The 25,046-nt window shown below is 42.0% G+C and overlaps 1 protein-coding gene across 11 annotated transcripts in view; it reads right to left on the bottom strand.

Annotated features, from left to right (window-relative positions):
- The window catches only part of KCNH1 (potassium voltage-gated channel subfamily H member 1), a 347,125-nt gene that overhangs the window by 154,241 nt on the left and 167,838 nt on the right, over positions 1–25,046 (bottom strand). For all 11 annotated transcript variants that reach the window (XM_039531620.1, XM_039531621.1, XM_039531617.1 and 8 more), the window contains 2 exons: positions 7,355–7,554; positions 1,700–1,952 (listed from right to left, as the gene is read on the bottom strand). In XM_039531620.1, the coding sequence (XP_039387554.1) occupies positions 1,700–1,952; positions 7,355–7,554 (453 nt within the window). The remainder of the gene's footprint in view (positions 1–1,699; positions 1,953–7,354; positions 7,555–25,046) is intronic.

Genomic DNA, 25,046 nt, shown 5'->3' on the forward strand with positions numbered 1-25,046 from the left:
TACAAAATAATATTTCTATTCATTCAGGCACTGAGTGAGTGGCCTTATTTATTTATCCATAATCTTTTATTGATGACAACATCAGCTCTCAATGCATTGGGACCTTGGGTTTCCTTAACATTAATTTCTTCAGGAATTTATGCTGACTTCTTTTAAAAATAGTTGTGAAAATTAAACAAGGGTAGATGGTGATGCTAACATGAAGGAATTTGTTTATATTTTTAAAAATGGCCTATTTCAATTCCTTTCCGTTTAAATTAATTAAACACAGTAGTAGATATTCTGCGTTCTTCTGATGAATATAGTAGGTGGGAAATAGGGTAATGGGATACAACTGATACTTCAACTTAAGACATTGTTTCACATTAGCCATATTAATTACTGGAGTCAGCATGTGAAAATGGAATAAGTGTATGCCTGGATGTGTGACTTCAGGAGTAGCGGACACTGATCAGTATCTTACAGGATTAAACTATTACATGTATTTTACACACACATACACTTGCTATAGAACAAAATAGACCTGATTACTTCACTGCCTTGCTCTATCTTTACTCACATACACATGTGCAAAAATGAGTGTAAAACATTACAGGCAAAGTTCTCCAGACCTCTAAGCTAACCATACTACTTATGCAGCTCTACTCATGCGCAGTGGAGAACTAAGCCCAGTGGAGCAGCCTTATTTTGTCAGTAGAAATTTCTGGTAGACGAGTTGGGTATATTTGTTCTGAGAGATTAAGGTTACTGGGTTGGTGAGATTTTTGTTTTTGTTTGTTTTTTTAAGGCTGGTATGAGTGACAGATACTGGTTTAAGCCACCGTGAGGTTCTATGTTTTCACAAAAAGGTCAGACAGAATCAAGGGATAAATATCACCTTTTCAATGCTCTAGCCACCTCATGATTTAGCTACGTCTACTGGATTATCCGTCTTTTCTCCTTCAGAGTGTTGTTCACATCATTGCGAGCTCTTTGTATGGTTTTAATGCCTCCAACCTAGAGTGCCATTCCTAGTTTAAATCCTCTACATTTTTAGATTACTTTGACCTTGGGAGACAGACTATTGTTTTGAAAAAGGATTATAAATGACATTAGCATTTGCTTACTATAACACCTACCTGGTTAAGTGTGACAGCATTGTCTGTAAATCGTCTCCTGAGTCATCCCACAAGAATTGTTTTTAGTTTTAAAATATTCATTTTATTATTGAGACACTGAAAACAGAACCTTTTTTTAAAAAAAAACAACAACTGAAGTTAAACAATTATAGGTACAATTTTCAAAACCACTCAGCACTGACCTAACTCTGCTCACTCTGAAGGCATCATTAAAACTCCCCTTGACTTCAATGGGAACACAGTTAGGCCAGGGCTGAGCACTTTGGAAAACAGTCACAGGTGAGGTGCATGCACCTTTACACAGACTCACATGAGGTAGGAAGGAAGGATGCTCTTATGCTTCTGTACCAGGTTTCTGTGCGACCTTGAACAAGTCACAATCTCATCTCTGCCTCTGTTTCTTAACCTGTTAAAGGGGGGTGATAATACACAGATGCCTCACCAGGGCATTGTGAGGCTAAATTAATTAATGGTTTGAAAGCACGGTGAGACTCTTTAATGGACGGTGCTATAGAATGCAGAAGATTAGCATTATATTAGGTAGGCACACATGCACACGCACTATAAACGATGAGACATACCCAAAATAGCAACAACTTCATCGTCCTGGATTACTTCCAAAGACCCTGAAACCACAAAGCAAAGGCTGTCCACACTCTCGCCAGCATGGTAGATCAGATCCCCAGGGGCACAGTGTACAGTCTGAAATTCCATGGCCAGGGCTCGAAGGCACCCATCGCTAGCCAGTCTGAATGCTGGGTGCTCCTTGAAAACTTTGCGGTTCAGATGCACACAGATGTCTGCTCGCATATCCTTAGGGCAGATCTGTAAAACCTAAAAGGAGATTAGATCATCAGTTTCTATGCAAGAGTCCTAGAGCTTCTATCGGCTGGTTGCCGTCATTGTGTCATCCCATTTTTTTTAACCTATAGCAGAGTTTAAGAACTACAGCATTCTTCTCATACATTTCCACCCTCAGTTAAAAGAAAAAGCTCCATAACATTAACTTAGCCTACTGTACAATACCAGAAGGAAAATAATGTTTTATCTCAGCAACATGCTCTGCTGGATATCGAATTACTAGAATAAATGCTGCAGGTTTTTAAAACAGTAAAATTAACAGCACAGCAATGCACAAAGCTTGTGTAGAAAAAACTGCTAATGCCATGGGCTTGTATTTGATAGATATTTTATTCTTAATAGGAAAATTCCATGAAAAATCTGCACAAACTGTGCATAGTGCATTACCTACATGGAGTGTGCGTGGTAAGGGGAGTCATGGATTCCTTTAAGCTAAAGCAGAAAATGTATTAACCTATCATGACTAACTACAGAAGTATAAACACCTCACCCGCTGGCAAGAATAAACAGAGTCCTTTGTGTGTGAGATAAGTTGGCTTCCACCAGATTTTCCATAGTGGGGAATCTTTAACCTTCCAGGGACAACATTTCTTCTAGTGCACTATCCTAATGGGTTTCTGTTTATCAAGCTTTTTTTATTAACATACTTCTATCTTTATGTGTATATTTGTGCCACTGCATTAGTGATCCTGTTGTGTCCAGTGTCGCATCTACCTGGGGAGATTGTTGATATGCTACAGACACGGGTGAAGTGGGGACAGTGGATTTGCCAGTGTACATACAAATTTAAAATTATTAGTGAAAACTCTGAAATTGTACAACATGAATAGGAATTTGGGATCACAAGCTTTCCTGCAGCATTAATCTCTGATGGACTGGACATCAACACTCATTATTTGAGAGAAATACGTCTAATAGAGTAGATGGTGTTTGCCTCATTTTTCCCAAAAGTAACTACTTCATCCAATTAAGGAACAACCTTCATGAGCTCCAAAGTTACTCCCATGTATCCATCCCTTGATGGAAGGAGGATGGTGGTTTCAGTGCAAAAGCTCGTAGGTATGAGGGGCAAGGATAAAACAGTAAATAGTTAGACTTATCAGAGACCAGAGACTATAATAAGGGACCACCATACTACAAAACTAGAGTTCCAAGGCCCATATTTTCATCTATATGGCATGTTAACTATGTGCCTGCTTCCCTGCACACAGCTTCTTATTTGTGTATGCAAATATGCCTCCAGGGTCAAATCTTCTATCACTGGCTAAAGCCTAGGTACCAGGCTTTGCTCATGAGTCCTCTACAGAGCTGGAGGGATGGAATTCTACAACCAAGAGTGCAGTGTGCTGGAAGAAAACTAATCGACAGCCACTGTAAGAGTCTCCTTAACTACCACGGCTCCCTAGTCTGGAGGCAAGCGGACCTGTTGCAGATCCACTAAAGCTTTACGTTTCCTAGTCCCACCCCCAAGGACCCATGCTACTATAGGATGCAGCCTGAGGCTGAGAAATACGTGTCTGTGGTGCTTGGGCGTGGGCCCAGTCTGCCCATGCTCAGCGGCAGAACAACAGTAGTTCTGCAACTTTTCAGGCTCTACATTCCCACATTAGGAGTGAGGGAACAACATTTGGCTTGGACACACACAAAGGAGGTACATCTCTACCTCAATATCATGCTGTCCTCAGGAGCCAAAAAAAATCTTACCGCGTTATAGGTGAAATGGCGTTATATCGAACTTGCTTTGATCCACCGGAGTGCGCAGCCCTGCCCCGCTGGAGCACTGCTTTACCGCGTTATATCCGAATTCGTGTTATATCGGGTCATGTTATATCGAGGTAGAGGTGTAGTTAGCTGTACAGTTACCCAATTTACACTTGGAATGTTTATGTTCACACATACATACCATATTTGCAGAAACTTGCCATTCAGAGATTAGCCTAGGAAGCATGTGTGCACACACACACACACTTCACAATTATCTTATTGTCACATACATATTTTCAGGTGCTGTTATAACTGAGGCAATTGCAGGAAAATCTCTGATTTTGCTAACAATAACTTTATGAAAGCATACAATATAAACCAGCATTACTGATGATGGTGAGCTGACCAAGTGGTTTGAAGCGAAAACTGGAGTCAAACAGGTATGCATATTCAGTCCCATAATTTTTGCTCTATACTTAGAAAACTTCTTGTCCAGTTCCCTGAATAACATTGGTGGAGGCCACAGGATATCAGGACAAATGATCAATCACCTTGACTTTGCAAACATCATTATAATGGTAAGGCCTACGGAGGAATATAACCAAGAAGCCACAACTAACCTATACACAACAGCCACAGAATGGAGATTAAAATTGAACAAAAGACCAAACTAATTGAAACATCAAAAATCAAGAAACAGCCTAAACTCATCATTAACAGTGTCGACACTGAACAAGTAGAGAGTTTCTGCTACTTAGATTCCATCATAAGGTGTGACAACCACTATGAAGACAACATTGACAAGTGGACAGCTACTGCCAGGAGAATGTTCACTTGCCTGAATATAAATGTTTGGAACCTTAACTCACCATGTGCATGACAGCTAAAACTAGTTTATATACAGTGCTCTCATTGTACCCATATTACTTCATGGTTGTGAAACATGGGTACTGATAAAGCATCTGGAGAAAGAGCTGAAAATATCTGAAATGAGTTGCTTGCACCATATCCAGGTATGACAAGGTTAGATGGACTAAAGAAATGATGACACTCATAGAAGACTAAAAGTACAGTGAGTGACTACAATCATCAGAAAGGTGCCAACTACAATGGTTTGGCAATGTTGCTAAAATGACCCCATACTGACTGCCTAAAATTGTTCTGTATGGAAATAATGCATGGAGAGAGAGGCAGCAGACATCCACGGAACTAGTGGTATAACATGGTATCTGAAGCCATCTAGGAAACTCTCCTGCAGGGACCAGTGAGAGCTCAAAACAGAAGTGGATGGAAACCTCTCATAACTTTGGCCCTACTCAACCTTTGTGTTGGAAGAAGGAGACAATGATTTTATGAAACTCTCATTCAGAATGCTTCTGGCTCCCCCTATCGAATAGGAGATTATTGTATTTCTCACTCCTATTTTAGAGAAGTTTGGGGGATTGCCTTCAGACTTTCAATATGTTAAACCCACTATAGGTAACCCTTGATGTCTGTGAGAGTTCCTAGGACTGTAGTAGCCTTTCATCAGTGTGAATATCGCAAAGAAGCCAAATGTGGATCATCATGGATTAGTTAGTGTTTGTCACGGGTTCCTGGTTAAACTTGATTAGAATGACATTTGCAAAACCTGCAGGCTTGCCTTTGCTTTTAGTTGGTTATTCATCCCCAGACTTAAGCACAATCAGCGCCAGTTCAAGCACCATATTACAAAGATTGATTCTGAGGATAAGTTCACCTTTAAATATTTGTTTTACCTGTAGCAGGTTGCATTATATTACACACTAACAATGGCAGCTGTGCAGGCATGTGGAAATGATACTATGTTTTATTCATTATGCAGCATTCTGGAAGTTGTGTATGAATGCAAAAATCAATGGAGCTCAGACTTGAGAATTTATGGACTGGTACAACCATTAGTCAGTGGTATATTTGTTAGTCCTTGTTATAAATGTTGAGACTGATTTTTTTGTTTGTTTGTTTTATAGCCATAAATATTGGTGCTTAAGCTTCCAAAGTGTCAGTTACTGAAAGCTACATCATATGCTCTTTGAGATTCTGATAATTGAAGACTTTTCACATTAAAATAATTCTAGAAGGTGAAATGAGTCAGATGTGATTTGAGTCTTGCTATCTCCAAAGGCATTCCCAGCAGTACATATCTAGTATTTCCATTTTAAGCAAGGGAAGCCAGGGATGAATCACAAATATTTTTACATGCAGAATTACTTTTTGTTGCTGGAGCATCCCACTATACTGTGTGCCCTGGATGCCCCCTGACCATCCTTCCCAGGTGGCTTTACATCCTTCTCTGAGGGCCACAAAAAGCAGTATTTATGAGGATATGATCAGTGCCGCTGCTGATCAGTAACATCCAACACTGCAATATCATTCCTCCTGGAGAACTGCTGTTCTGCACAATACCCCCCTCAAGTTGCACTCTGGGACCCAGATGGCAGAAAGCAATGCTAAAGAGTCTCACCAGGAAGTCAAACAGTCCCGTCTTCCCACGGGAGTCCAGGCAACCATCTCCAGGCTGCATCTGCTCAGCCCATCTCTAACAACGTTTTAAGTGCTAGAGAGCGATGAGTTTTTGTTTGTTTGTTTTTAAATCGCATCACCCACCATTTTGAACAATAAATTAAACAACCAACCAGAAGGCTGGTGATTGGTACCTTGTTGTAATTTCCTGAATTAATAGCCCTGGAACACACACCAGGCTCATTTCTCTGCTAACAAAAGGAAAACAATATCCATCTCTAGAAAAGTAGGCACCTAATATGAAGGGACTAAAGAGAAATGTTTTTGTTTTGGTGAAGGGGTATTTGTTATCTCAATACACACAAAGGGAGTTGTGCCTGTAAATCCAATGAATTAAGATGAGAATATTCCCCTAGTAAAAGGAAGATCCCAAACTATCTTATTATAAGAATAGCTAACCTACATTAATAACCTATACCCTGTACGTCTACATGGTAATCAATACCCCTATGAATAGGTGACAGGAGCAGACTGTGCACAGAACCACAGTTGCAACATGCGCCTCCCTCTGTGGTCAGGCAGCTCCCCCGAGCAGCATGATCTTGTTTACTCCCAACCTCCTTTTGGGTGGCATGCATCCCTTAGGGCCCAGGATATGACCAATCCCTACACCCTCTGAGTACAGAGACTGCAATTGTGCCTGGCCTCTGGCATGGTGGGTGAAAAGGAAGGCAAGGCTGCCTGTGCCCTGTCCCCCTGGATACTCAGACATGATCAGCGCACATTCTAGCCCAGGGGTTCTCAAACTGGGGGTCGGGACCCCTCAAGGGGTCACAAGGTTATTACATGGGGGGTCACGAGCTGTCAGCCCCCACCCCAGAGCCCGCTTTGCCTCCAGCATTTATAATGGTGTTAAATATATAAAAAAGTGTTTTTAATTTATAAGGGGGGTTGCACTAAGAGGCTTGCTATGTGAAAGGGGTCACCAGTACAAACGTTTGAGAACCACTGCTCTAGCCCTATGAGAATATAAAACCTATTACCATCAATGCAAATTTTGTTTGTTTGATGTAATCTTGGCATCTCAATAATTCAACGGCTAAAAATATCAACAGTGGGGATTAAATGGTTTGCAAGCTTGGAAGAGCTTTCAGTAAGCGATATGTTTCCTTCAGGTTGCATTCTCTCACCTTTTCAGTATCTATCCCCCTGGACATTGACCAAGTGGAAACGATATAGTCCATCACACGTTCGCTCAGACCTTTGGGCACTTGGTAGAGTTTAAGGAAGTCCCGGACGCTGTTCAGCATTTCATGGTACCGGTTTGTGTTGGCATACATTTGCTGAAAGATGGTTGTCACGTTACCAAAAATGGTTGCATACAGAAGTGCTGTAAACAAAAGAAAAAAAGTAAGGTAGGTATTTTTCTAAAGTCTCAAGGACCAGCAGACTGGAGAGCTATGTAATAATATGTTGTGTTGGTTTGTCTGCCCTCTCACAATGTCTGTGTGTCCATATATCCAAGGGCAACAGTAATGCCAGGTCCACAAAAGTGTATGTGATCACTTCACCAAGTTAGGCTGGTAAAATCTTATAACACACAAATACAAACATTTCTGGGTCACTTGTAGCACTACAAATTCAGGATGGCTGTATAATTAATGATGGTGAGTGTTGGGAAGTGAAAGGGAATTACCAAAACATATTCTATACATTTGTCTTTGTCCATCAAACAATTTAGTATCATCAAAAACCATATAAAAACAAAACGTAAGATAAAAGAATGTTAAGACAAATAGTTTGACAGTAAATAGTTTAAAATTTCATCTATGGTCAATTGCTCCTGTGTTAAAATGCCATCAGTGACAGATTTCCCAGCTTTAAATGCATTACTACAGTAGTCAGTCGAGCCATCATTATCCACCTCAGCGTGACAACAACAATGCATCAAAGCACAAGATGGAATATAATATACAACCAGCATGGGTCAGTGATTTATAAATACAAATGTAATAATGCAGATTTTAATGTATTATGTTTTAATATTCTTCAGGCAGAAGGAATAGCAAGGTCTCAGGCAAGAATGAGAATTAGAGCAATCCCCTTCCCCAAACACAGAATCTGGGGTATGCCTTCTGACGACAGTCCGTTTACTTACAATGGCCAAATGGTTTATTTATTCAGAATTGGTTAAAGTAGTACAAAAGAGTATTTTTTTTATTTCCTTTTTAAAAAGAAAATCAGAGGCAGAAAGTCAGACATAGACGCACAGCACTTTAAAAAAATCCATTCACGCAAGGCATTCGGCTGGGTGAGTGTCAGCCTGAATGGCTGCATTCTAACAGCGTACGGGGTGCTGGAGCTGCCGTTCATGGTCACAATGTGAGGCAGCCTCTCTCAAGGTCTCTTACCTCATCTCTGTGCCCTACCCAAGCCACTTGCATGTAATCATCACTGGGAAAAGAGACCTGAGGAGCATACTGGAGCACCAGACCAGCTCAATGAAAGGAAAGCCAAAAACCATCAGAGTAGATTAGACAACCAAGCGGGCAATCATCCTGAGAGGGTATCCAAGCAGTGACTGAGCCCTGGCTGAGCAGTGGGTACCTGCTTCTAACCCACCTCTTCTCCTCCGCATTTTTTCTGCTTCTCTGTTTGTCACTTCCCTGCTCCTGGTCTTCTTTCCCTTGTCTCTTTCCCTTTTTCTCTCCCGCTTCACTTCTCTGAGAGAGAATCTCTTTATTTAGGCCAGGACTACAGCACCTATTTAACTGCTTTTACTCTGTTTAGCAGGGCTGGATTAAGGCAATCTGGGAGTCTAAACACACCACCCCACAGAGGCCCCCCTTTGGCCCTACTACCCCCACACCTCTAGGCCACACTCCCACAAGTGTGGCCCTGCTCCTCCAAGGAGTGGTAGTGGCATGAATCACCATCACGTTGGGCAGGCTAGGCCTCCTCAGTCCTCTGGCTTCAGGCAGAGTGCAGTTTGTCCCAGAGGAGGAAGGACTTGACCCCCTTACACACCTCAGAATGGGGGCCCCTTCTAACACCAACCCAGCAGAACCATATTGGGGTGACGGCTGCAAGGGCCTCCATAAACAGCATCCCCAATGAGCTCAAGCTGGCTCCTGAGGGTAGAGGGTGTCAGAATTAACAACCAAGTAAGGCGAATAGGGTAGCTCTCAAATCAGTTTGGAGTACTGCTTCAGCCTGCCTACAGAGTCAAGCAGCACCAGTTACACTTCGTTCATGTTTCCAAGGTTTTGTTCACAACCACAAGGGTTAGAGACACAACTTTTTAAAAAAATAAAGCTCATATTCTCAGGTCATTCCATGACTCCTGAAGCCAGGACCCTAGGCACAGATCTATAATAGAGCTTATGTTTCAATCCAGTCCTGCCATTCAGGGGCTCAGCACCTAAATGCTTTAACTGCAGGAAGGGGTCGCTTGTGAGGCAGCCTAGCTGCACAGATACTGTTCACTCTGGCAAATAGGCTTAGCACTTGGGTTACTTAAAATCAAGTAAATTTTTAAAGCTCTGTACTCCATACACACAGAGAGAATATATATCAGTGACACCAGCTTTCCATAACTACCTCGGCTGCTATTAAGCCAACTAAAACACTGCAAGGTTTTATGTCTGATAAAGTCTTTCATCATCTTCTGTAGGTACTTTCAGAACTGTCCTTTTCTCCCTAGGCCATTGAGATCAGATGAGTAGGTTCCATCTGGATTTAGTCATGCGTGGAACTGCCTCCTTGAGGAAGCTCAACCATTTTCAGAACTCCTAAATCCTTTCTGCTTGAACCAGGTTGCCCATTTTCCACCTACCCTTCTGCACAGATGGATAAGGGGCTGGAGCTAGAGGAATGTAACTGGACCACTCTCCCTACTTCAGTCATCACTGCATACAGTGTCCAAGGGCACTTTTGATAAGAGCTCAATAAATTATTTCTGTATTCATGGGCCAAATCCTGGGGACCTTACTCAGTTTCAACTCAATCACACCTCTCCTGGGATCCCTAGTGCCTTAGTATAAGCACTGCTTAAAAGCTGAGGAAGGTCTTCAGGATTTGGTCCAACATAACTATACATAGGGTGACCAGATAGCAAAAGTGAAAAATTGGGACAGGGGGTGGGAGGTAATAGGAGCCTATGTAAGAAAAAGCTCCAAAAATCGGGACTGTCCCTATAAAATCGGGACATCTGGTCACCCTAACTATACATATATTAACCTATTAACATACATATATTTGCTAACTTAATCACGTAGAGCAAGTGTAGCAGAACACCATAAAGGAAAGAAAAACAGGAAGGCCAGCTTTTTAAATCAGATAACCAAGAGCTGATTGGACCTTGGACCAACCCCTTGGACCACTTCCTCATCAGTTTCTATTTAGTCCTTATGCTGACAAACCCTTCCATTAAAGTCAAGAGGTGACTTGATCACACTAAGTACCTACAAAACTTTGATAATGGGCTCTTCAGTCTAGGAGACAAAGGTACAGCAAGATCCAATGGCTGGAAGATGAAGCTAGACAAATTTAGACAAATAAGGACAAAATGCTTAACAGTGTGGATAATTAATAGAGCTGTGCAAAAACAAGTCAATGAGCAGTTTATTTGCTGAAAAATGCAGTTTCTGGTCACAAAATTCAGGTTGAATTCAGCAAATAATTTTGGCAGAAATAAATGAGGGAGTTTTTCTTTTCAAAAAAGTCAAAATGGTTTGTTGCAACATTTTCTAAGAGAAATGTTTCAACTTTGTTTAGAAACATTTAATTTAGAAATTTAGATAGATTTAACACAAAGGGTAAAAATCACCCCAAATATAAAAACATGTTTCGGATCAGATTGAATAAAAATTGGGACTGGGAGGGGGTGGAGGGATGGTTCATTTCAGCAAGGAAAAAAAAAAAGTTTTTTGGGTCAACCAGAAACAAAACAATTTTTGGTCCAAACTGAAAAATCATTTTTTTGTCCTGCTCTAGTTACAAGCTATTGGAACAACTTACCAATGACTCTGGTGGATTCTTCATCATTGGCAATTTTAAAATCAAGATCAGATGTTTTTCTGAAAGATATGCTCTAGTTCAAAACAGAAATTCAGGGAAGTCTATGGCCTGCGATATTCAGGGGGTAAAACTAAAGAATTACAGTAATCCCTTCAGCCTTATAACCTATGAATCATTGGCAGTTCTGCCTGAATTTACATTGAATAAATGCTGAAGGAGGATTTAGGGCATTTGGCCTCTTGTTAGTAGTATTTTTCCCTCATTCTTTTCACATTTCCTAAAGGAGGAAAGTTAACAACTTTCTGGTCAATCTTTTCCCCATCAGAATGAGGTTTTGCCATCAGTGAAATTAATAGTAGGTAACAAATCCAATTTCCCCCCCAGATATGTTACATGTTGGGTTTTACACCTGTGGTAATTACTTTATATTGTATTACACTACATTATGTTGTAAAATCATAAGGCGCAACACAACTAGGAGAAGCAAACAAAATATATCATTTTAAATAGGATAGCTAATCAATATCCAATTGCATTGTTTCATGCACTATAACCAGTCGTTGTTGAGAGCCAACACCTATCACTTGATTTCTCTGCTGGTGGTAGAAATACATAAATACACCGCTACCTCGATATAACGCCACCCAATATAACACGAATTTGGATATAAGGCGGTAAAGCAGTGGTCCGGGAGGAGGTGGCTGCGCACTCCGGTGGATCAAAGCAAGTTCACTATGACATGGTTTCACCTATAACGCGGTAAGATTTTTTGGCTCCCAAGAACAGTATTATATCGAGGCAGAGGTGTATTTTAAAGCCAATGCAAGCAGCAGAAGGTATCCCACAAAATATGGCAAATAGGACTACTGTTTTTTTAAAGGTAGAGTTATGCTTTCAAGGGCAATCTTTATAAATTGTAAAGATATGACTAAATTAAAAATAGCATTAAGCAAATGGCTATGACACCAGGGGTATGATTATGTCTGACCTAGCATGCACTTAATGCTGAAAGGAAGAGAAAAGGTGGCTCTGGGTCTTATTTACCTTTAGTGTGGCAAAGCAAAGCCCTACCCAAGCTGACTCAGGTACAGAATGGACCTAGAAAAAAAAAAACAAGTCCTTGCAGCGATAGGCCCAAATCAAAAACAGATCTAACTCCAGATCCAAATCCAAACTTTATATCTATATAAAAAGGAGCCCAGCCAAAATCATGGATCCAAAAACCCTGAAATGTGAGTATTTAAAGTGCAGATTCACACTTCCCTAATAAGCCCATTAAAGAAAGAGATTCAACCCTCAGATTTGGCTATCATCTCATGTCCAGATACAATGTTCTGGTCCATCTCGCTTTCATAGACCCAGCCTTTGCACTACATCCAGGCAAATGGGCTTAGCACAAAGTGGCTGCACTGTAGTTTCAGTAGATGCTGATGCCTCTTCTAAAAGAGAGGGAAGATTCAAAGGCTCCATTCCTCCTTCTCCAGGCATGCCTCTACCCCTCCCCTCCCTCTGCATAAGGATACAGAAGACCCTGATTGGAACTGTGCAGACCTTGGAGGTGCAGACCTCCTGCATGAGCTCTTCAAATCCTTCCCCGCCCTTCCGCTGCTGCTGTTAAAGGCTCTTCACAGCTATGAACAATGGGCAGGATTTGCCCCTTCATGTACTTCTTAAATGGCTTTTCTTCCACCAATCAAAATCAAGATTTCAGCTTGTGCTGCTGCACAATATATAATGCAAACAGTCAAGAAGAAGAATTTTTATATGGATTTTGCCTGGTGGCATACGAATGATTTCCTATTTATTTGTAGCATTAAGGTTTGTATGAGCTAAACTGTATCTAAAAGCCTGTGGGATGCAAGTACCACATCTCGTGGAGAAAGATGAAGAAATGCTTTTATCAATACATTTAATATAAAAGCAATTTAATCAGCAGATTTTCTATTTAAACACTATCACCTTTTTCCTACTAGATGCTCTTCTGCTACCTGCTAGGACCCTACATATCATGGTCGAGATTCAACTCTGACTTTTGCTGGCTTATCTGGTGTAATCCTGAACACAGGGCCCCCAGCCATGGAAAGTCCACCTGGAAGGAATCTGTGACAGCCCAAGGAATCTATAAACCCTCTTCCACTGGGTAGCTTTCAGCTAGCCAGGGCAATCCCAAAAATGAGCAGCACTGAGTAGGGAGGGGGCATGGCAGTTAGCAAGGTTAGCTATGGATTCAGTACCTCCTGGACAGCTTTCATTGGCGGGCCTTTACTGGAGCAAACACTGTCTATTGTCACCTATGGAGCAGTGATCCTGGCTGGCTCAGGGAGTAGGAATTCACAACCCCTCTGCCACGAGGGGTAAATTGAACCCGATGTCTACAAGTTATTGACCAAGAAAATCAAGCAATGTGAAGTCTGGTGAAAAACAATACTTCATTTTGATTAGTACGTGTGTGCAATTTAACAGCAATTTCAATTGCAGCCACTATGCTCCGATATTATAATTACCTTGCCAAGGGAAATTATTGCCGCATACATGAATTTCTTATTAAAAAAACATTCCAAATCTTATGATCTTTAATTTATCATTATCTAACCATTTTATTAGGATTAAATGGACACAGGAAGGATGAGGATTCTTTCAGTCTGGACGGGGGGACAAAATTAGCGTATTGCACATTGACCCGTAATGTTTCTGCAGAGGATAGCTAGTTACATAGCTTCACTTCTTTCTACAAGAATAATGAAATGAATCCATAATAAGATGTTCAAAGCCACAGAAGGCATTCAGAATCAAAATTCTTCGCTTTCAAGGAACTGGGTGGCAAAACAAACTCCTGTTTTCAAACTGAATGTTACTGCTCAAACACTAAATTGCAGTAGGGTTTGCCAACCGTCCAGGATTGTCCCAGAGCCTCCAGCAATTACTCTTTGATTAAAGATTATGTCATGTGATGAAATCTCCAGGAATACGTCCAATCAAAATTGGCAGCCCTAAATTGCAGGCTAAATGGTGGCATTAAGCCACTGCCCTGTACTGGTGGCCTGGAGCTGCAGTGGTCCAGGGGAAGCTCTCTGGGGGCACTGGGCCTGAGGTATTGTTGCTCTACAGCTGTTTTGTGCCAGCTCTGCATCACCTCCTCAACAGCTCAGTTTTGGGGTTGAACGGAGGTGGGGCAGAGGAAGGAGGGGATGGATCTGAGCAAGAGGGGGTGTGGTCAGACTCAGGGTGGATCAACAGCCCAGCAGTGGCCTATAAAGAGACACCAGTTAGGACAGCCCCAAGGGGCTTCCCCAGCCTGCCCCAAGGTCTGAACTAGTCCCCAACAGCCCTGAATGGGAGGCACAAGCTGCCTCCCCTCCATCCTCCCACCTGCATCAGCACAGGAGTGAACCTGGGCCACTGTGTTACAATAAGAGTTTTCTGTGCAGATCAATTACAGGCTCACAGCCTTAGCAGCCATCTCCACATGTGAACGAAGGAGAAGCGTCTTACGTAGCATCAGCCACGTTCACATTCCAGATGTAAGCAGGGTCTGAATTAGCTTTCTCCTGACAGCTAGTGATAAGCTGGGGGAAGAATTCAGGAGCAGACCATGTTTGCACAGACACACCTACCCAACCCAGGTGTGCAGCTTTGTCAAAACGATCAATTTTGGCTGGTAACGGGTGACAAATCACTCTAGGATTTGAGTGCAGGGGTAATGAAATGTTGTTATCCTTATTGTACAAGTAATGGGCAGCAGAACTAGCATGTGCCTAGCATGTCCTGGTTGAGGGGGACACACTAAACTGAACCTCACTCGCTAACCAGAGGGTAGGGGTGCCAAATCCTAGTGAAGATGAATGAGTGGGGACAGGTGTTCCTACCTAATGGTGTAGACCAGGGTTCGGCAACCTTTCAGAAGTGGTGTGCTGAGTCTTCATTTATTCACTCTAATTTAAGGTTTTGCATGCCAGTAATACATTTGAACATTTTTAGAAGGTCTCTTTCTATAAGTCTATAATATATAATTAAACTATTGTTGTATGTAAAGTAAATAAGGTTTTTAAAATGTTTAAGAAGCTTCCTTTAAAATTAAATTAAAATGCAGAGTCCCCCGGACCGGTGGCCAGGACCCGGGCAGTGTGAGTGCCACTGAAAATCAGCTCGCGTGCCACCTTCGGCACGAGTGCCATAGGTTGCCCACCCCGGTGTAGACTCTGCCTAAAGAGTCCTAGACACCATTTGACCTGTTCCTCTCCAGTGTTTAATGACAGAGCTGATTAAACTCAATTGAGTCTCTGTTTCTGGTTGTGGATTCCTAGAGCTGACAACACTGCTGACCAGTTCTAGAAGATTAGCCTTAGACCTTGCGTGGGGACAGCGAAAGACAACACAGAGACTGCACTGGCCGCGAAGCTCCCCACTACCTGTTGAAATCACTAAGAGCTGGGTTAGGTGGCAGAACTTCAGAATGTGATTTTGTGGGAGCAGCAAACATTGGTGGCTGGTGGCAGCAGCAAGCCACTGCCAGCAGCAGCGACAGCAGAGAGATGGTGGCCAGCAGCAGCAGCAGAGAGCCAGTTGCTGAGGCGTTGCTCGATGCCTCCCGCCCTGGTGGGGGAGGTAACCCTGTGAACACACTTCTGAACTCCGGGTCTTCACTAACCAAGGACTGATAACTGAGTGGGGCACAGCAGAGGGAGAGAGGAGTGATGCGTAAAAGGGACATTTGTTCATTGGACACTGAAACAAAGGACACTGCCCAAAGCACTGTGGGGCCAGGTTTGCTTATGGTCACGTGCTTTTGAACACAGTTGAGGTGTTTCCCAAATTAATGCTTGGTTCCCATTCCCATTTAACAAAAATTCTCTTTAATTATACGCAGACTCAGGGCGCCAAGGGGTGGTTTTAGGTTTCCTCAGATTACTGGGGCTCAAGACACTTCTGTTTTGTATTTTTAAGAGGAACCCTTAGATACTGAACTTGGCCACTGCTACTGCCAACTCCGCCTGGCAGAAGGGTTACCTGTACTATTCATCTATATCTGCACCAACCAGACTGGACAGCAAACAAACCGAGTTCTTTCAGCAAATGTCATTTCACACACACAACTGTCAGACAGGACAGAACGGCTTTTTGTCTGCCAGTTAAATTTTCTCTGACAAAAGTAAAACACATTGCCCCCAACAATGTGGCAACCTATTAACAATTCAGTCCATGTCACCTCATTTAAACCAGTATTTTAATAACACCAAAGATAAAAGCACAGTAATTTCTACAGCCAATTACTCGCACAAATGAGTCATGAAGGTCAGGCACAGGTTGCAGAGGTCACCTAATAATTTGCAATTTCTAATGATCTAACAAGTGTAAAAAGAAATAGCTCCATGAGAAATGTATGTATTTGGATACCAAAGTGAGAGACGCCTCTCTAGGGTTTGATTTCAAAACCGTAAAAGACAGAGGTTTCAGTTTGAAGTAATTGCGAGCCTCTGAGTCTTCACAATTACAGATCTGAATGCTGTGCATGCTTCCCAAGATGAATCATCAGATTATAATCATGCACTTATCCCAAGATCTTCCGCATGTACAGATTATATTCATACAAACTATACAGCAACAAATTATACCAATGTCCAGCAGTGAAAACCCTCCTAACAACCTTGCAATTCTACAGTGAACTGAACTTTCTGCCTGTCTCAAGAAACCAGCAGTTGAGAATTCTCGAAGTGAGCTGGAGGATCTGTCTACACAACAGTTCCACTTGATAAGTAACAAAGATTCATATTTATTGACTAGGTTGTTCTATATTGGATATTTTTCAAAGAGTTTATATATTTAAGTTGTTTACTGGCTTGTAATGTACATTTCATGAACAAGTTTCATCCTAAATTACTACAAATAATTTTAATTTGATAAATGGCTGAGTGCATGCTGAGACTGGAAGATTCATTACACTAATTCAGCAAAACATGACTTCTAATAGGACATTGAATGCAATGAAAAATTAGCTAAAAAAAGGAAGCATGCCTAAAGCAATTACAGTCTAATGATTATTCAGATAACGCATTTGTGATGTCACACAAAATTAACATCTTATCAGCTAAAGAGAAAGAAGCTGAAATTAATGACTATATGAATTGTAAGTGAACAGGCTGATTGTTTTTAACATATGATTAGGATAACATATGATCTTGTGTTAATCAAGATGATGATTACAGATTACCTATGGTTATTCCTACTGGGAGTTCCCAAATAAACCAGAAGTTGTTTGGAATCATTAAATGCGTATTTGTGGTTAGCGTGTGATGTGTGTGTGCGCATGTGTGAAGGGAAAGGGTGGCTAAAAATTATGATCTGGGGAGGAATTTCAAACTGAGTTGACATTTCAGTAAGTAATTGTTTAAATTTCTAATTTTAGAATCACTTTTGGTTGAACTGTCACTGACAGCTCAATAACTTTTGAGCAATATAAGCCTGACTGAAAAATTAATAAGGACCTTTCTTAAAATTCCATAGTTCTAAATGGGTCCTGATGATCAGCTCCCCAGAATTGTTAGGTTTATGGCTTTGTGATAAAATTGATTTACTAAGGTTTAATTTAATACTTTGTGGTAAGATTTCACACTAAAATATATTTTCCCTGAAAATATATCTTTAAATTCTGATTAATAAAACCTATAAATACATAATTCTCAGATCTGTTCTTTAGCTAAGCAAAACAAAATTAAAACAATTTATGGAGAAACATGGTATGGTTGGTTAAATGGTTGATTAAACTTACTCAACCAACATGTTTTATTCCATAATTACCCTAATATTTTCACTTGGTGAAAAAAGGAATTATATTAGCTATGATGTAATCAGTCTACCAGACATGAATTCTTGCATTCACATCTTGGAAAACTGCCTGTTTCCAAGGTTAAGGGAAACCACTACTGGGAACTGTATAGAAGAGGAGATTCCAATCACTGGGGGGCACCCTATCTTTCCTGTCTCTCCACGCTCTTCCGCATATGCTTGTGGGCTGTCCCACCTCACTCCACTGCCAGTTCACAATCTCAACCCCAGGTAGGGTGACCACATAGCAAGTGTGAAAAATCGGGACAGAGGGTAGGGGGTAATAGGAACCTATTTAAGAAAAAGCCCCAAATATCGGGACTGTCCCTATAAAATCAAGACATCTGGTCACCCTAACCCCAGGCTGGAAACCCACCATGGAGAGGTAAGTTGCAGCATTAGCTGAGGCAGTGGGTAGGGAGGAACTGTCCCATTGTCATTAATTGAGAGAGTTTGAAGCATAGGGTCAGCAGCAGCAGAAGTGGAAATCCAAAGTAGGCCCTTATGATTATGAGAAGCCTCTTTTGATGGGGGAAGAGAAGCTGCGTTCCTCCTTAGAGGGAGGGCAAGAGACTGGAGCAAAGTATGCTGCAGTCTGAGTTAAGGCCCCCCTGAGTTCACTCATATTTGTGTGTTCTACAAGTGAAGTGCCCTCTGCTGATAACTAATGGAACAGCAGAAGCACACTGCACTCCCTCACCAATGAAAACAGCTGCTTTGCAGGAGGATTGTCCGTAAAGTTTATGCATCTGGTAAAAATATAGCTGATAAGGTCTGGAAAAAAACCCAGAGCAACAGTAGTTGTTTTTTTCTCCCTTTTCCTGACTTCAAAGAAAGCAGCAATGCAATCTATTGAAAGCGTCGGTAGCATGAACAAGGATTCAAACAAGGGAACAGCTGCTCTGAGAAGCCACTTAAAAAGAAGGGGATAGAGAGGTTGAAACACCTGTGCACCTTAAAACAGGTTACCAGGAGTGCAGTTGCATAGAAGCACAGGACTCAGACCCTCCCAGGCACAGATACCAAAAACTCTTTCACACACATTTCTGATGACACAGAATCAGGGTGGCTGGTACTGCAGACAAGATGGCACTTTGCCAAATAACGATCTTTCACCAAAAAACCTGAAACCATTTAAAATTCTGCCAGTTTCAGATTTATTATGGAAAAAAGTCAGATGAGTTTTGGGAAAAACATTTTGGACCCCTGAAGCCTTTCAACAATATTGGATTTTGGTCTCTCTACCTAAGCAAGAAACTTGGCTTAAAAAAAAACTCGTGATTTTGTTTTTAACAATTTTGACTGGCTCAGAAGACCAACTGCTACAACACTTGTGCAGTGCACAGAGCTCAACTAAAATCTCTAGTCTGGTCTTGCTTCCACCCACTGGGTTCAAATGAGCAAGAAAAAGAGAGACAAATCAGAGTGTAGGAACCCATGCAAACTCAAAATGCACAAAAGTCCTGATTAAAACCAATGTGAACCAAAGCCAAGAGTCACAGATCTAATACTAGTCTGCCACCTTTCTCCTGACATGGCACTGGTGATTCAGTGAGTGGCACTCTTCCCTCTGAGCCAGTACTGAACCAACGCCCAAGGCCTTGCAGTGCATTGTGTTCTTGAAGCGCCTGAATTTTGGATGGGAGCTAAAATCAAGATCTTTGCTTATCTCTCACAGATAGATGGATAATTAAAGACACTTTGTACAAGAGGAGAGGCAGCTCTTCACTTCAGTGCCATGGGCCAGTTCCAAACTGGGTACAGCAGAACCTCACTAATTTACAATAATCACTAGAAGAAACACAGCAAAGAACGGGAGGTTTTGCATTAGCAAGGTACAGGCAACTAAAATAGCCTCACAGACTATACCATGTTTATTATATGCTTTGACAGCTATAGTTTAGCATTAATCATTTTTATGCTGAAAGGTGCTAATGGCTGCCAGCGGGTGGGTCTTAGATCCAAAGACAATCATAGACCAAGCACGCTCTCTCCCTCAAGTTCAAAGGAAGGACCAATCATTCCTCTTTATGTAGTAAAAACAGCTAGGGCCTGTGGGGACCACCCAAGGCAAGAAACCACATGGTAGAGGTATACTTGGGCCTAATTTTGATGCCTGATCTGAACCCAACTAGATCACAGCCAATCTGAACCTGATCTGAGCCTGTCCATTTGTTTTCATACCTGATCCAACCCTAACACTTGTAATCTGGTGGGTCCCATCAGGTTTGGGTCAGGTCCAAAGCCTCCACCTCACACTGCTGCCCCACCCCAGGCCTCGGCTCCTGACCCCTGCTGGACTCTGGGTGTCCTGCATTCCCTACCCCATCTCCAGCCCTGCGCTCAACACACCCTGCAGGAGCTCCGCCAATGGTACAACTGGGCACAGACACCATGCGACACATCACACTCGGCCAGGGCTCCTTCTTACAGGGCTGGGATGGTCACTCTACATGTTTCCCTCCAGGGAGCTCAGCCATGAGACAGTGGCTCTGGACAGCCCCAGCACCTCTGCCCACCTGACATCCAGCAGACAATCAGGGGGTGGGGAGGGATTGAGCCTTCCCCCAGGCCACACACCCCGATGACCATCCAGCATTGTCCCACACCTGACATGCCGAGGTGCTGGTGTCCCACCTCCACCCTCAGGATAGTTCAGCACAGGCGCCCAGCCATGACCTGTGCCACAGCATCCACACTACCATTTAGTGCATTAGCTTGAGCAAAGCAAATACTTGTCTGTCTGCCCAGACTGGGAAGCACAGTCCCAGCTGTAGTACGGACATATCGCTAAGGACCTCAGGTAGGTGCTCTGGTTGCTAGCCTATGCAACCACCTCTGCACTGTTATTGTTACCCATGCTAGATAAATTAAAGCTAACATGGGTATGCCTGCCCATGCTTTGATCACCCCTTCATTTGCAGGGTAGACATACCCATGGGGGCTAGGAGATGGGTTGTAGACTGTGTGTGTGTTGGAGGCAGAGAGCCCTAGGAAGCAGTTGTGAGCATGATCCTGAAAAGGAAAGAGGATTTGGGGCACAGAACTCATTGGCATGACAGATTTGGGGATTTCTGAGCATGGAAACTGCCTGCTGTTAGTTTCTCCTGTGTTCAGCGAAATAGGATTGTGTGTCTATTTTTTGTAAATACACAAGATTACACTTGACTCATATCACTGATTTTTCAACATTACAAGGCCCAGAACACTGGCTAACCACTCAGACCAAAGGGACAACATTATTTTACAGCATCCAAAAGTGCACTAGGTGCCTCACAGAATAAGTAAAGACAACAGGGTTCATGCCTCAGCATCCCTAAGGCCTCAATCCTGCAAAAACATATGCATGTGCTTAACTGTATGCACTTGGAATAACCCAAAGGACTTCCACAGGACTGCTCACAGTGCATACAATTAAGCACCTGCACAAGTCTTAGGAGGATCAGGGCCTAAGGCATCAATCTTCCAATGAGCTCCATGTGTGCCCAACACAGAACTCACTGCAGGATCTGGCTTGATTTCAGTCGTGATGCAGTGAAGCAAAAAAGTAGGGAGATACACCAAAGGCTTGTGTGCAGTATAATTAAGTATGAAAACACATCACATTAGTCAATGCTCTGTAGCATATTATGTAAAACAGACTTCTATGCATCTCTCTAGAGTCAAGGGTTTCCATTTGTGTACTGGTAAAGTGTGGATATGTGAAGTCTTGCTGTAATTAGACTACCTAAAAGATCATCCTCAAACAGCCTAATCCCTGCAACATATGCATGGTGTGGGGAGAGGAAAGGGGACTTTTGCAGGGCCCAGAAAAAGGAGGCGATACCACAGAGGTAGCACTCCCCCACACTCTATCCAGGTCCCCTCTGCCAGTGAGGCTGGAACTAGGGGTGCTGCTGCACCCCTTGGCTTGAAGCAGTAACAACAAATACAAAATACATGGTTTCCACCTCAGCACCCTCATTATAAAAATTGTTCCAGCACCCCTGCCCACGCTGGTGCAAACAGAGGGAATAATCTGACCTATAATCTTGGACGTTTTCATTTTTGCATCGTGGTAGGAGAAAGGCAAAAAAAATCAACAACTACACATCCCAAGAAGAACAAGTAGAATGTACAGAGCATCCTTCGGAGAACCCTGGGGTGCTTTCTGCAACAGAGTGTCTCCAAGATATTACTCTAAGCACACTTACAAGGAGCAGAAGCAAACCTGTGTCTCTTCCAGTTAACTCTAAACCCTGTGATAGACCAAGTGTATTTGAATGTTGACAGGAAATAGATTCCCCAACCAAGGAGTGCAGCTGCAGGAGTTGTGTGTTCCCACCTTAAAGACTGTAAATTAGGGCACACAAGATAATCAGCCAATTTGCACCTCCATGAAATCAACTATACTCATACAGTATGAGAGTGAGACCAATGAAAAGTGCATCTTGTACTGGAGTACATATAAGTGTCATAACCTTTAAAACAAGAGAAAACTCAGCTACGATCCCTCTCTTCCTTGCCCTCAGTCATACCACCCACCTGCTCTCTCCCTTCCCTTTCTGTCTCCTGAATGAGCACCCTCCCTCACTTCCCAAGCTACCACTTCTCCATTCTGAATCCTCCAGGCACCAAAAGATGGCCACACTCTTCCATGCTGTAGGTCCTTCTCCGCTTACTGCTTGTACATCAGTAAGTCTTTGCTCTGGCCCTGCGGGTGCTGCATCTCTAGGCTTTCCCTATCAATGGGAAGGAGCAAGGCAAAGAGGGGAAGATAGGGCACAGGAGGAGAAGGAGACTCCCCAGTAGACAGGTGTGGGTCTTTTGGATAAAATGCAAGAGAGAAGTCCTAACCACTCATGGTCATTAGAAACGCCTTGATACTTTTCATAAGGGCAGAGCTGTTAATCTTTCTGGCGAGGCCAAATTCCAGCTCAGATGAAAAGTTAGTTGGCTTGATTAGCCAATCAGATTGCCCCTTTATTCAATGCCATAAGACCTGAACAAATATTTGGCGTCAAAGGCTTTCTGAAACAATATCTGAGAACGTCGGCATTCCAAGAACAATAGGGCAGATTCACCGCTGGAATAGTTTCACTGACAACAGGGATGAATGTAGTTCAATATATTCACTAGCAGATTTAATCATGGGGAGAATTATTAAAGTGGTAGAAGATCTGATTAAATCCCCTGCAATTTAGAAAGAAGGGGCACTATTGTACTGTTTTGTAGAATTTTATGGACAATCAAAATGAAATTGTCTTGAAAATTAAAGTGGATTTCCATTTCATTTCCCAGTGCTAATGAACAGATCACCGTTTAAATGACCACTGAATCATTTCAGGGCATCATTTTTCTTTCTTACAGAATAATACATGGGCCATTTTCAATTACCTGACCTAAATTAAATCTCCAGATACTAATGCTAGGTTTTGCTGATTTGTGCCAAATACTAACACTTCTGTTCTGAAGTCTGCTATATCCACGAAGTTTGACTGAAATAGAGGCACATCACCAAATCAAACTTCTGTCTGAACAGCTCATTTTTTTAGCCTATATTGTTACAAGTTACACATCTAACAACAACAAATATTAAAGAAAACAAACATTCTTTGTTTGTAGTTTTCTTTTTGAATTTGATAATACTCTGCCTATAATCAGTTTTGCGGTTTCATCTACATAGTCAATTTCCCCTGTGGTTTATGTGAGTTTTTCCACAAAAGCAAGAGGAGAGAGAAAAACATTTTTTAAAAATAGGAACATGAGATTGTAAAACAGAAAAATTGGCAGAAGGATTCAGGGAAAGGCATTAGTGTCTTTTAACTCATTTTTTAAAAACTCTCTAGCTTTCTCCGTCAAATACAATCTGTGGGATTGTGTTAGTGTTTTTGCTTTGTGCCCCAGATATCTTTGTCCACCATGTTTACTACCCAGATCCAGAGGTGTTTGGGAGTTAAGAAATGCATCTGAATTTTGCAGCTTGAGCCTCTCCCTTATTGCTTAAATGTAGTAAAGTTTTTGCCGCTTTTCCTTCATCCCTGGTGCATAGTTCAGTAACTAGAGTCATAAGAGTCAGTCACTCTGCATTGCTCAAATATTCACTCCATAGTGCAAAATGCAGAATTACACATTAATTCTACTATTTAATAACTGGTCTAGACTTCATTTAATTGATTTACCTTATCTTAAAGGAGCAAGCTTACAGTATTTTACAACAGGTCTTTTTCTAAGGATCCAGCCCTGCTGGATGCTGACTGATTACTGTGAGGTGGAGGATTTCCTCCACTCCCACTGCTAGATCAGGTGCAGTTCTTCATAGAATGATAGGACTGGAAGGGACCCAAGAGGTCATGTAGTCCACTCCCCTGCAATTACAGCAGGACTAAGTATTATCTAGACCATTCCTGACAAGTGTTTGTCTAACCTGCTCTTTAAAATCTCCAATGATGGAGATTCCACAACCTCCCAGGCAATTTATTCCAGTGTTTAACCACCGACAGTTTGGAAGTTTTTCCTAATGGCCAACATAAATCTCCCTTGCTGCAATTTAAGTCCATTGATTCTTGTCCTATCCTCAGAGGTTATAAAAAAAAATTCTCCCTCCATTTTGTAACAACCTTTTATGTACTTGAAAACTCTAATCATGTCCCCTCTCAGTCTTCTCTTTTCCAGAATAAACAAACCCAATTTTTTCAGTCTTCCCTCATAGGTCATGTTTTCTAGAGCTTTCCAGAGAAGAGCAACAAAAATGAGTACTTTCTCCAGTTTGTCCACATCTTTCCTGAAATGTGGCACCCAGAACTGGACAATATTCCCGTTGAGGCCTGATCACCACAGAGTAGAGCGGAAGAATTACTTCTCATACCTTGCTTACAACACTCCTGCTAACACATCCCAGAATGATGTTCGGTGTTCACTTTTTATTATTATTTTTTATTATTATTTAGCTTGGGGTCCACTATGACCTCTAAATCCCTTTCCATAGTATTCCTTCCGAGACAGTCATTTCCCATTTCGTATGTGTGCAACTGATTATTCCTTCCTAAGTGGAGTACTTTG

Source organism: Mauremys reevesii, linkage group 3, assembly GCF_016161935.1.
Source record: "Mauremys reevesii isolate NIE-2019 linkage group 3, ASM1616193v1, whole genome shotgun sequence".
Lineage (NCBI taxonomy): Eukaryota > Metazoa > Chordata > Testudines > Geoemydidae > Mauremys > Mauremys reevesii.